A 14,437-nucleotide genomic window follows, 5' to 3' on the forward strand; every position below is an offset into this window, starting at 1 on the left:
AGGGGTTATTGGCTATATTTGTGTTGGGGAGTAACCCCCTTTCGAGCCATGGGTCCAAGTCGCGGGAGAACCAGAATTGATTCCACAACATCCATGTGGCTTGGTGTTTGTCAAGTTTCATCTCGTCTCTGGCACAGAGCTCCTCCATGTATTTAATATGATCTAGCTCCTCTAGCCACATTAGTCTGGAGGGGGGTGTTGGGGATTTCCATTTTTTAGGGATTATCAGTCGCATTGCCAGTATGAAGAATCTTAGCAGAGAACATTTTGACTGTTTCAGGGGGCCCGGGAGCATTGATAGTAATGCGATTTCGGGGGTGAGCTGTATTTGGTTTCTGCTAACTGCGGTATAGAGAGAGTTGATTTCCCGCCAGAGGGGACAGATCAGTGGGCAGCCCCACCAGATGTGCGTGAATGTTCCCGTCATGCATCTCCAGCAGGTATCCAGATACTGGGGGAATATCCTCGCCAGTTTTGCTGGTGTCTGATACCATCTAGCTAAAATTTTATAATTTAGATCTTGTAGCTTGCTGGATATATTTATTTTGTGGGTTAACGTATAGGCCTTTGCCCATGACTCCTCTGAGGGTGTAATGTTCAGTCCACCCTCCCACTCCCGCTCCAGCGCTCTATTACAATGTTGTGTGTCTTCAACTAAGAGCATCCGGTATAGATTTGAGATTTTGTGATGATCTGTGGATGTTGAAATGCATAGATTCTCAAAGGGGGTGGTGGAGCGCCTCAGCTGTCGTGTGTCCCCTAATGAGCCAACATAGTGGCACAGTTGCAGGTACTGATACCACGCTCCGGGATGGGGCCGCTGTTCCCCCACCATCTCGTGCAACGGTTTAATGCCGGTGTCAGAGATCACGTCTAGTACTCTTAGGATTGTGTTCGTGATCATATGAGTTAACGTGGATCCCCGCAAGAAAGAGGGAGCATCTGGGTTTCCTACCAGAGGTGTGAGTGGGCCCGGCCTGTTGATCAGACCCGTCTTTGTTGCAGGGCCTATCCAGGCTGTCACCATGTCTTCTATGAATGGTGATAATCCCAACCCTCTATGTTTTCCCTTGCCAGGTAGCCAAATAATCCCTTTGCCTTGAAAATGTGTCATGTCTTGCTCCGTCTCCATCCATAGTTTCTGTGATCTGCTGTGAAAAAGATCCAGTATGTGTTTGGATAACGTCGCTTTGTAGTATAGGGCTATATTCGGGACCCCCATGCCCCCTGACTCTCTTAGGCTGGTTAGGGCTTTCCACCTACGCCTAGGTTTGGTATCTCCCCATATGAAGCTCATAATCGCCTTCCTGACCCGTGCTAAAAATGAGCTCGGTAGGGCGATTGGAACTGTCTGGAGGATATAAAGAAACCTCGGGAGCGCATTCATTTTTACTGCGCTGATCCTTCCGAACCAGGATAGGTGGACGCCCTTCCATCTATCGAAGTCTGACTCCAATTTAGTTAAGAGAGGTGTGTAGTTTTTTATAAAGAGTTTGTCCGGGTCCGTAGGAAGTACTGTTCCCAAATATGTTATTTCTTCTGATTTCCATTGAAATTGGAGGGATGGTTTTAAGAGCTCGACTTCTGTGTTTGGCAGAGTCACGTTAGGGATCATTGATTTGCTTAGATTAACTTTGAAATTGGATAGTCTGCCAAATCTTTTAAATTCTTCTAGCGTATTGGGGAGTGCTATTCTTGGGTTTCTTATATAAATCAGTAGATCATCTGCATATAGAGCTACCTTATGCTTACATATGACTTTTTGATGGCTTTTTATTACATTTTTCTTGGAGACAGGTTGACCAAAAAAAGGACAATTCTGGCGATGTGCATTTTTTTTCCAGGCGACATTCACCATACAGGATAAATAATGTGTTCCTTTTAGAGATGAGCGAACCTACTCATTTCGAGTAATTACTCGATCGAGCACCGCGATTTTTGAGTACTTCCGTACTTGGGTGAAAAGATTCGGGGGGCGCCGGGGGGCGGGGGGAGGCGTGGCGGTGTGGGGGGTAGCAGCGGGGAACAGGGGGGAGCCCTCTCTCTCTCCCTCTCCCGCCCCACTCCCCGCTGCAACCCCCCACTCTCCCACGGCGCCCCCCGAATCTTTTCGCCCGAGTACGGAAGTACTCGAAAATCGCGGCGCTCGGGCAAAAAAGGGGCGTGGCCGAGTAGGCTCGCTCATCTCTAGTTCCTTTGATAGATCGTCGGACTTTTATGGATGCAGCAATACCGAATGTTTTTTTTTTTTTTATTACTTTTAATTATTAATATGGGAAAATGTTGTTTTTTACTACACTAACCGCTGAGGATTGGGCTAGGGCTGCACAGCAATTTAGGGGCAATTTAGCGACAGGGGTAACGCGACCAAAGATTGCTATGTAGCCATGTGACCTGAACCACTCAATGAGGGTAATGGGGTTATAGTGCAACTCACAAGTTGCAGTGACCCACAGATGGCAAAAAATCTATTCTTGTTGTCACAGTTCCATGTAACCCTATCCCTATGCCCTTGCGATCACTACACATGACCGAGCATGTTATCCCACTCATGCGACATACCAGCGGATGCAAGGCATTTTTCTGTAAAAAATGCCTCCCATCACTTCAGTGAGGTTTAGGTCCACCTCACAATCTGTGTCTGCTATATGCAGATTTTGACCCCTCTTTTGAAAAGACTGTGAAAATCTGTAGCATAAATTGACATTGGCATTGACATTGCACTACAGGTCAACTTACACTGCAGATTGTCTTCTGTACTGTGAGTGGCTGTGGATTTACTGCAACCAATTCCGGATGCAGAAGTGTGATGTAAATCTAGCCTAACGAAGTACGATGTGCCATATAGCATGCTTGTACTCTGCAAAGGGTCAGGGGGTGTTCTGATTTTGATAACAATGTACAATTGATTTCATAATTATATATAGTCTTAAGGGCAAAATGAAGCATATGTTCAGTATAAGACATTAAAATTGAGCTGGACGGGATAGTTGGATAGCGCAGCCGCCTAGGACAGTGCTGATAACATGGCCACTTACGAATTTCAGAGATAAAATTGATAACGTCCGGCAATAAATAATTTCTCAATCTGCTCAAGTATAATGATCCCCGTCGCTCCCGCACCTCCCCTAGTTCACGCTCAGCAGTTGTGCCAATAACAGAAGAAGGCTCCTCTCTTCTTCTCACCATACTAGCTTCACTAGTGACCTCCTTCCCTCACACCTCCTCTAGTCTCTCTCCACTGCTGTCGCTTCACTACAATATTCAACCTCTCATAATCGTCAGGTATCTTTCCCACCTCTTTTAAACATTCTGTCCTATCCCCATTACTAAACAACTCCTGACCCTGCACTGACACCCACCTACCTATCGTTGTTTTTCCTCAATAGTTTTCGAACGCTTGGTCTACTCTCGCCAAATCGCCCATCTTTCTGAAAGTTCGCTTCTCAACCGCTGACAATCTTGTTTTCAGACTATACCAAACCCGTCCTTTACTGAAGTGGGAAATGATCTCTTGATGGCTAAATATACTAGTAAGTACCCTCTCTGTGGTGTTTGATACCGCATTGTAGACCACTTCCTTCTTCTCAGTAGGCTTCACTTTATCGGCCTGATGGTCACTGTTCTCTCTCTTGGTTTTCTTCCTACCTCTCTGACCACTTGTTTGCTGGTTGTTCTTTCTTTCTCTTTCCCCTTGCTATTGAAGTCACCCTGGGTTCATCCCTGGGTCCTTTCCTCTATTTGCACAGCCTTTTAGGACAAACTATCAGCACATTAGGCTTTCATGTGATTGTTCCCAGCAAGAGAAACCATGAAATCTTGTAGATATGATACCTTTTAATGGCTAACAAAAATACATGATGTAATAATAGCGAACCAACGCAGGGTTCTTCTTCAGGCTTCAGTACCATCTCTATGCTGATGGCACCCAATTACACACCTCTTCCCGAGACATCACCCCTCTACCATTGCAAAACAACTGTAATTGTTTGTCTGCTGTCTCTAACATCATGTCCTCTAAACTTCATTTTTCAAAAACTGCACTTTTTGTGTTTCTGCCATGTACTAACCTAAGTCTGTCATTTCTATTTCAGTGTGTGGTGCTCCCATAACCCCTAGGCAGCATGCCAGCTGTCCTGGAGTTATATTTGACTCTAAACTTTCCTTCACTCCCTATATTTAGTCACTTGCACTCTTATGTCACTTGACAAAACATCTCAAAGATCCGCCCTTTTGTTACTGTGGAAACAGCAAAAAAATCTTACCATGGCCCTGATCAATTCTTTACTTGACTACTAATCAGTCTTTCCTTCACTAAATTCTCTCCTCTCCAGGCTATCCTGAATCCAACGACTAAACAGCTGCCTCCACCCTACAGAATACAATGTAAACTCATCACTCTCATCCATAAAGCTCTCCACAGTGCTGCACCACCCTGTATCTCCTCCCTCAGCCGTCTACCACCCTACCTTTGCTCTCCATTCTGCTAATGTCAAACTAACTGTTCTTTTACACAGGGCAAACAATGCCCAACAGCTCATTCCAGTGATGCTCACACCGATGCTGTTACACAGGAGCGAATATCGCTGTCATCACTCACAGCGCTGCCGGCATAGAAGTGGAGTGAGTCGGGGAGCGTTCTTCCCCCACCCGTCATTTACAGTAAGCAGGCAGTCGTTAAAAAGTGAACAACTGCTGTTTACACGGAAAGTCGCGTTATTCAGTTTTTTGGATGCACAAACTGAATGACTAAACAATTCTCATTCAGTCGCCGCAAGCGTTTACATGGGACGATTAGTGCCCACCCAATAGTGTTACTGCTGCTATTAGTAATAGTGGCGCCAGTAAAAAAGTCACCCCAATAGTGGCCCCAGTAGTAATAGTGACTCCCATAGAGGCCCCAATAGTAATAGTGATGCCCATAGTGGCTCCAGCAGTAACAATGATGTCCATAGTGGCCCCAGTATTAATAGTGAACCCCATTGTGGCTCCAGCAGTGCCCCCATAGTGGCTTCATTAGTAATAGTGATCCCTATATTGGCGGCCTCAGCAGTAATGATGTCCCCCATAGTGGCTCCATTAGTAATTATGTCCCCTATATTGACCGAAGTAGTAATAAGTGATCCCCATATTAGTCCTAGTAGTAATAACAACACTCCTATTGGCCTCTGGCCGGGCAGCATCCCTAGAGGCATTTCACTCATCTAGAATGTAGCTACTGTCTAGCGGCAGCAGCCACTGCTGAGTCTGTCACTGTTGACCTCCCCCCTCGGCGTCCACGCTGTGTACAAGATGGCGCACGAGACATGCCCTGGGCGGGGGCTGGAGACATCAGTGGTCACATACTCTGCTCTGCCGTTACCGGACTGCAGCTTCAGGCTGAGTGAGTGGAATGCAGGTTAGGTCGCTGCACATTCGGAGGGCCACAAAAAGTGAGGTGGTCGGCCAGATTTGCCCACGGGCCTTCCGTGTGACCTGTGGTCTACATTAGTGATTTATGAGATTATATGGGATAAAATGAAATATCCAGTTTTGCTTTCAGTAAACTAAACATGGTGGGAAGAAAGAAGCGGTGTTATGAGAAGCTATTTCCATGGTAGGAAACAAACAAAAGTACTTTCATTCCTCAGAGAGCGTTTATAAAGCAATCTGTGGCAAACGTCCTTGTATCTTCTACTTGTGAGAAGCCATCACTCCGCGTAGCTGCTTCCTGCTAGACTTCGCCGTTCTCACATCTCATGTTCTCCCCGCTGACCCGACTCGTCCTTGAATGCGACCATTTGTACAGGAGAAATCACTGATGTAAGAGTAAATGAATACTATCTATGGCAGCTCGCCCAACTCTAATACCTTTATGACTAGTTGGCGTGTGTAGAGCTGAGATAACTGTGCCAGCATGACACTGAACTTACAGTGAGATGGACCATGTACTTAACTTAGCAAATAATGACAGGACCATTCATTTCATCTGCACGAGATTGAGTTTGTAAGGAGTTCTTTAAATTATCATGGACTAATAATGAAGTTCTATTATCTGAAAGTCAGAAGATTTACTATGATGTTCTAACTTTTATTATGTCACATTGTGGCGGGAGGTGGTGGTGCAACAAAGGATTCAGGATATGATGCAGCAGATGGAGTAACCAAAGTTTACAGTATTTATAAACAGGATAGAAATTAACAGTAAAGCCGCCTGCAGACGGCCGGGTGGGATCTCACTGCGAGAATTCTCGCAGCAGGATGCGGTCCCGTGCCCCTGCAGAGGCCTGTGGCTCACCAGCTCCTGACGTCTTCTATTTCTGCTATGCGCTGGCTGCTGGTGCGCAGGCTGCCGGTTAGCCGGCGCACAGTGGAGCCGGCTTGTTACTACTGACGTTTCTGTGCGGGCCTCGTAGAGATAGAACATGCCGCAATTTGTTTTCCGCGCGTGTTTTCATGCGGACAAATCATGGCTGTGTGCATAGGATTGTATTATCTAATGCAATCCTATGGCAGCGGGCACAGGTGGAAATTCTGCGAGAAATCCCACCACGGAATTTCCGCCCGTGTGCAGGAGGCCTTATGGAAATAACAGTTAGGCAATTAAACTTTTACCTCTGTATACCCTGCTATTAACTACGCCTAACTACATCCTTATAGCAGACCAATACAGAATAAAGGCGGATCTGTGTATTTTACTATACTTCTTGGATCGCAGGGCATGGCTTTTTGCAAACGGGACACAACTATGCTCCGATTTAAATGGCTATTTAGCCTAATGAGTTCTAGATGTGTTGCGTTTTTCAGCGGAATTGCGCAGTGTATTGTGCATATCTTTGTATATTGCACACACTTTTGCACAGCCCCCATAGACTTTTATGGGGGAATTTTACTGTGGAAATGCTCACAAAAGTGGAGCATGCGGTGTTTTTTTGTTTTTTTTTTACATGCAATAAATATTTTTGCACGTGCAAATACGCATGACATGCATGTGCAATAAATACAGTGCAACATACGCATGCAAAAACACAATTGTGCAAACACACAGTGCACATGCACATGTAAAGCCAGGCTAAGGGCTTATTCAAAAAGGCATATATCGGTCGGGTTTTCACGCCCGGCTGATATACGCTGTTCCTCTCTGCAAAGGAAGGAGGTGGGCCGGGCTGGGAGCAGTGCACTGAGCTCCCGCCCCCTCTCCGCCCCTCACCACTGTTTGCAATAGGATGGGGCAGGATGGGCAGAACTTAGCTCCAACCCGGCTAGGCCCTCAAATGGCAATCAGTGGTGATTAGCGGAGAAAGGATGGAGAGATGCATTACATCCCAGGCCACCTCCTCCCCCTGCAGAGAGGGACAGCGGATATTGGCCGGGCGTGAAAGCCAGACCGATATAAGTCTGACTGAATAAGCCCTTATATATGAAATGTGATTTCCCAGTAACACTTTTTTTCTTTTAAAGCTGGAAATAGCTCTTGTGTGTAGCTAGTAAGATATGTTGAGGGATATGTGCAGATATAATACAATATCTTTCTTAAAGGGGTTTTCCGTGGAAAATACTATTGATGACCTATTCTCAGATTAGGTCATCAAAGGTTAATCGGCTGGGGTCCATCACTCGGGACCTGAACCATTCAGCTGAGCGGGCGCATGCTGTCAACACTGCAAATACACAGAGATCAGAGCAGAAGCGGCAGAAGTCTTGGCGCCGACCTCTGTGTAGTGGCAGGTGCTTGTAACTGCAGGCATAGCTTGTGTTGATTTCAATGAGGCCTGTTTATACAGGCAGAGGCATCGATGGCTCATTTATTGAGATAATTTTCTCTAAGGATAGATTATAAACTACAAGTATCTGAACTACCAGTCATAAAAAGAAGACTATGAGACAATTGTCATATATATATATATATATATATATATATATAATACTGAACCTTAACGTGGCCAGATACATTAAACAGAAGTAGGTTGTTGGTTGAGCAGTCATTGAGCGAACAATTGTCTGGAATGATCAACTTACTTATGAAGCCACACACATTCTACTCCATATGGGCCATTCAGATGGTTAAACTGCCCATACAGGTGAAAGACGAACAATCTTCGGTATTTCAAGGACAGATTGTTTGTGGAGTGAAAGATCTTTCTTCCAACTATTGGACAAAAATTTCAAATGCAGCGACTTCTTTGTAGTGTGTCATCGGTCGTCTAAAATGGTTGTTCTTTCTCACGATTTTGACTTCTATGACTTCTCAATTTTTCCATTGATTGGGCTGTGTGAGGACTCATTTTTTGCAAGATGACCTGTAGTTTTTTATTGATACAACTTTGTGATGGCTTTTAATTCAATTTCTGGCATTGCACATTTTTCTTACAGAATGTACTGCGTGGGATTATGTGACTGTTTACTAAATTGGACTTTTTAATGACACAATAATACACATTTTCAATTTTTTGGAAGTTTCTTTTATTTTTAATGCGATAACTGTGAAAAGTTTTTATTTTTTTAACTTTTACTACTATTTATTTTTTCTAACAATTAATAAAAAAATTTTTACACATTTTTTTTAGTCCTTATAGGAGACTTAAACTTGCAATTCCTTATATGGTATAATGCAATACTGTGGTAAGTGCCTATTAACATGAATGCCTGTGGCTCATGTTAATAGACTGCTGCTCAGAACGCAGTATAATGCAATACTGTGGTATTGCATTATACTGCGTTCTGCGCAGCATTCTATTAAGGTGAGCCGCAGGCTCATGTTAATAGGCACTTACTCATGGCAGCACTAGGAGCTTTTAGAAGGCCTCAGGCTGCCATAACACCAGGACAGCACATCACGATCTCATCGCAGAGATAGGTAGGTCTGTTCAGGGACCCTGAACACCAATCGGGGCATTTAAATGCTGCTGTCAGAATTAACAGCAGTGTTTAATAAAAAAGAAGCTGCAATCGGAGTTATCTGAGGTGGGCTGTTGCAGGAAGATGTCAGCTGACAAAGATGGCTGACACCTACCGTGTATGTAAGGGGATATGGCGCATATCGGGAAGGGGTTAACAGCATTAGGAGTCTCAGACTTGCTCTAGAATGGTTTTATTGAGTAGCCACTTTTAAGAGGGTCTTTGTCTGCTTTTGTTAATGGTTTGCATTTGCAATCAAGATAGGAAATGAAGGCAAGTACAGAATGCTCTATGTGCGATCTGAACAAAAGAATATTGAATTAAAACAGACCCGGAGGTCACATCATTGTGGAAAAAAATGTTCAAACATTTTTCGATGAAAAGTCTTTTACAGAACACAGAAATGAAACATTTTGTCCGGCCGGCTCTTCATGTTGGGTTTGTCACAAAGACACAGTAAGATTTTTGGAAAATTCAACTCGGGAAAGCTCTAGCACACATAAATTACCGTGTGAACCCGAGACTGAAAGCTGGAACGTCACAAGTTCCTATACTGTAGGGATATCCCTCAAATTAACACTTACCACCTACCAACAGGCTAGGTGATAAATGCCTGATCCCTGGAGGTCCCACTACTGGGATCTACACTAATTATGAGAATGTGAGTCCTAGATCCTACTTTCCGCTACACTTCACCCCCTGCAGTAAGGAAGAGGTTGACCGGAGCAGCAGACAAGCATGGGACTGATTGAAGCTAAAACTAAATGCAACACTTGGCTATCTCCGACAGTCCCATAGAGCAGTCACTCAGGACGAGTACAATATACAGGAAGTAACACAATGTATGTGCAAACTACTCAAGTTTCTTATAAAGATTATTTATATCAGTAAACTGCAGAATGGCGTCGGGTGGATGTGTATTTTATCAATTAAGGGCCACTCTTGCGAAACTGCTTATCGTAAAAGAAGGAAAATTATAGACCATAGGCACAATCGTTAGGCACATTTAGACAAAAGAATCAACCTAATTCTTCTTTATTAAATTAATTAACAACCAGCACATATATGACGTGTTTCGGGGACACAGCCCCTTCCACAGAAATGGCTGGATAGAGCACAGTTGTATTACTGCATGACCTTTTGCCGTACTCCATGGCATAAAGAAATCGTTGAACTTCTGAGGAAGGGACTGTGTCCTCGAAACACGTCATATATGTATCAGCTGTTAAACAATTAATTTAACAAAGAAGAATCAGGTTAATCCCTTTGTCTAAATGTGCCTTACATGATAAGGGTTGCGATTAGACGTAATTATTTTCTTTCTTTTACAATTAGCACTTCCATGCCCCCGTTACCCATGGTCATGGTAATTGGACTGGCAGCACCCTACTAACTATCTAACTAACAAAAAATACTTTTACTATTTAGATTACATCTCTAATACGAGTCACTCCACCCTTTCTTTCGGAATCCTTTGAAAACACATTTTTCCATTCCTGCTCCCCTTCACCTGCTTGCCTGACACACTCTAGAGATCTCATCTGTATGTTTCAATTTAAGGAGGCACAATTTAATTATCATTACGCTCTATAGTCACCTAAACAAGCTACAGACAATAAGTATACAGTCAAGAAGATGAGCTGTGATCCTCTCTATTATAACTGTGTGACAGGAGCTGTGTGGTCATCATCAGTAACTATGACAAAAGTGACTGCACCCCTATGCAGGCAGGGCCTTTGTAACAGCATCACACATACTGAGAAACTGACTTAATTAACCTTAAGAAAATTGGAGCTATCAGAACTCAGATCACATGCCCATCTGAGATTTAAAAATGGGCCAGGAGTTTCAGATAGAGAGAAATGACTGAGGTTCCTTTTAAATACAAAGATAATCCTTCAAACTGCAGAAAGATTGAAAAATTTAGTGATGTATTTGCATAAAATATTAATGGTTTTAATGGCCATTAACATTTTAATCATCTTCATTTGCATGTAAAGGGACCTGCATAAGTTGTTTGCAGAGCCCAGCATGTGTTTAAACACACTCCCAGCTGTGCAAACAGCTGCCAACACATTCCATTGTTTTCACAGCTAGTGTAAACATGCCGGGAGGAGAACATCCTGCAGTCTTTTGAAAGATGAGCAAAATACATTCAAATGGAACATATTTACTCAGTCTTTTAGCTGCTGAATGATGGATTTTATGTGAAGTGAAATCCATAATTCAAACAAAGACTGCACGATGCCTGTGTTTACATGTAATGATTATTGCTCATTTCCGGCCATTTGGACAAATTTTGAGCGATAATCATTGCGTGTAAAAGGGTCTTAACCAAGGTAACGCTAGCTCACTTATATATACTGGGGGATAGCTACATAATGAATGAATTTAAAAAATCCCCGGAGTGGCCCTTTAAATAACATGAATGATCTAATCTTTGATTGCTAATTTTCCACATCAAGCTCTACAAATCAAATTCATTTTTACAATAAAGCAATTGTTAGTGATATGAAGTGAAAACAAAGTAATTGGCCACTTACCTCTATCAACATGTAAAAAGAAAGCAAAGTGACCGCAAGATTGTAAACAATTAAGTGACCCCTGAGAGAGAATGCTGGTCTGTTCTTCATATATTTGGTCCCCAACCATATGGAAAGAAGGTAGAGGATAGTCAAAAAAAAGGTGGGAAGGTAGGAATCCAGCATGAACCATCCTCTAACTCTTGGATCTGGAAAAGTGCAGAGAAGAATGAGAACCTCAAATACTGACCGCTAATCGTAAGCCAGCGAGATACAAGCACCAAATACTGTTTTCATGCTTACTATGCAGTGATGTAGTACTATGTAAAGCAATCATATGCAGTGAAAAGCCAACAATACAATTAGAAACAGGTAAATAAAAGGTGATTTATGTTATGACATTTAATGAGGAGAAATACATTGATGGGGAGGTTCTTGTAATTGATGGGATATTTAGAGCAGACCCGTCAGCTGAACATGCTGACCGATGCGAGAGCAGCGCAGTAACAGGTCCATTCCACAATTAGCCCATAAGGCCCTGTTTGGATAAACAGAAGTGGTCAAAAACCAGAAAAGATGTAGTTACTGTATGAGTCTACTATAGACATGAACACATTGAGGGCTAGCTACTGTATTTGTACACTTATTGTAAAAAAATTCTTGTCAGAATGGAATGAAACTTTCTCTGTGTGATTGTAACATTGACATAAGTGATTACAAGATCAGAGCAAAAGGGAAATTTATGGCAGAAAACTGACTCCTTGAAGGGAGGCTCTAGTACCCTGTCGTACCGATTCTAGCTTGGATACAAGATGTGATACGGGCGGGCATGGAGGCTCTAGTACCCCGTGGTACCGCCTCTAGCTTGGATACAAGATGTGATAAGGGCATGGAGGCTCTAGTACCCTGTCGTACTGACTCTAGCTTGGATACAAGATGTGATAAGGGCATGGAGGCTCCAGTACCCTGTTGTACCACCTCTAGCTTGGATACAAGATGTGACACGGGCAGGCATAGAGGCTCTAGTACCCTGTTGTACCGCCTCTAGCTTGAATACAAAATGTGATTCGGGGGGCATGGAGGCTCCAGTACCCTATTGTACCACCTCTAGCTTGAATACAAGATGTGATACGGGGGGCATGGAGGCTCCAGTACCCTATTGTACCGCTTCTAGGTTTGATACAAGATGTGAGATGGATGGGTATGGAGACTCTAGCACCCTATTGTACCGCCTCTAGCTTGGATACAAGATCTGATATGGGCAGGCATGGAGGCTCTAGTACCCTGTTGTACCACCTCTAGCTTGGATACAAGATGTGATACAAGTAGGCATGGAGGCTCTAGTACCTTGTTGTACCGCCTCTAGCTTGGATGTAAGATGTGATACGGGCGGGCATGGAGGCTCTAGTACCCTGTTGTACCACTTCTAGCTTGGAAGCAAGATGTGATACGGGCGGGCATGGAGGATCTAGTACTTCGATGGGCTGCCTCTAGCTTGGATACAAGATGTGATGCAGGTAGGCATGGAAGCATACAGGTTCCATCTGGTATCGCTCCACATTTGCTGTAACTTAGCCTCTAAATCGTGCAAACTCATAGGCTGTCAAAGTTGGCGTCCCAGATGATGTCATACATGTTCTATTGGAGATAAATTTGCAACCGGGCAAGCCACAGAAGTGTGGCAATGTTGTGGATTTATGACTGTGACACCCTCGGGAGCCCTGCCATAAGAGGTAACACATATGGCTGCAGGGTGTCCTGAATGTATGGCTCTCATTCTCCGTCTTTCCAAAGGTGACCGACTGTTGTATGCGATGGCCCCCCAGACCATCACACCAGCAGTGGGAGTAGTGAGCCGTTTAACAACAGAGGCAGGATTGAGGTGCTCATCCCTATGTCTCCAGACACAAATATGGCTGTCATCTGTGCCCAAACTAAACCTGTATATGTTACTGAAGACAACCTCGTTCTGCTCCGTAGCAGTCCAGTTTCATCATTCATGACACCACTGCAAACAGAGGTGATGGTGGGTGGGTGTCAAAGGCAGTACACATAATGTGTGCCGTGAGACCAAGTATACCTCAACCGACCACCTGGAAATAAGACATAGGGGTCTGTAACAATGATGTCATCTGTGTCTGGATGGCCAACAATGAAACAGTTGGAGCTTCTTGTACTTGTCAGACGATGTTCTCTACTGGTGGTCTGATTAGGGCATCCTGAGCCCGGTCACCTTGTGTGTCCTCACAGATCCACTGGGCTCAACACCTCCTGACAGTCTGGTTAGAACGTCCCAAGTGGTGGCAATTCATCAATGCAACTATCCAGTTTCTCACATCCCAATAATGCGCCCCGCTCAGACTCTGGTAACTGGGTGACATCTCTTCTCTGCGTCGTAGAGGTGTCTAGTGGCCAACAAGCTCTACACAAGTGGAAGAAGAGTCCACTACACACAAGGAGCTTCCAAGAGCCTTTTATAGGCCAAGGGGGAACCACTTCTAGGGCCTCCGGTGACAAGACCGTTCATCTAATCATACCACAAGTCTAATTATATATCCACCTGAAATGTAACGGCATGCCGAGTTTTTCAGCCAAATGACAACTCCTTCTAGGGGCGGTGTGTTCTTGAGAAAGAGTGTATTTGACTAATGCTCATTAATAAGGTACATAGGTAATATCACTATCCACTTTATAGAAAATGTGTTCATTAAGGGATATCAGTAAATGTTTGTCAATGCAAAGTTGTAAGGTCAATCCAGGCTCTCAGGCTTGAGAGGAGAGCTTGTCATTTGTTGTTACAGTAAGTAGCAGTAAAACAATTAATTCATAAAAACAAGCTTCGGCGACTTCTTGGAAGGAGCTACATTGACAAGGTTAATTGATCCAAATGATTTGGCACATAATCTTTAATTACTGTTGTAAAAATTAATTGGCCACTCAAACATTTCATATTGGATTTGGATCAATAATCCAGAAATAACAGGTTACATTTGAAGCTCTTTCTATAAATACCTGACCATGTACCGCCGTAATATAAA

At 43.7% G+C, this 14,437-nt stretch overlaps 1 protein-coding gene across 1 annotated transcript in view; it reads right to left on the reverse strand.

Moving 5' to 3' along the window:
• ELOVL2 (ELOVL fatty acid elongase 2) overlaps positions 1–14,437 on the reverse strand; it is a 106,946-nt gene that overhangs the window by 33,214 nt on the left and 59,295 nt on the right. Inside the window, exon 3 of the mRNA XM_066578942.1 lies at positions 11,421–11,608. Coding sequence (XP_066435039.1) covers positions 11,421–11,608 — 188 coding nt within the window. The remainder of the gene's footprint in view (positions 1–11,420; positions 11,609–14,437) is intronic.

This window comes from Eleutherodactylus coqui, chromosome 9, assembly GCF_035609145.1.
Source record: "Eleutherodactylus coqui strain aEleCoq1 chromosome 9, aEleCoq1.hap1, whole genome shotgun sequence".
In the NCBI taxonomy this organism is placed as follows: domain Eukaryota; kingdom Metazoa; phylum Chordata; class Amphibia; order Anura; family Eleutherodactylidae; genus Eleutherodactylus; species Eleutherodactylus coqui.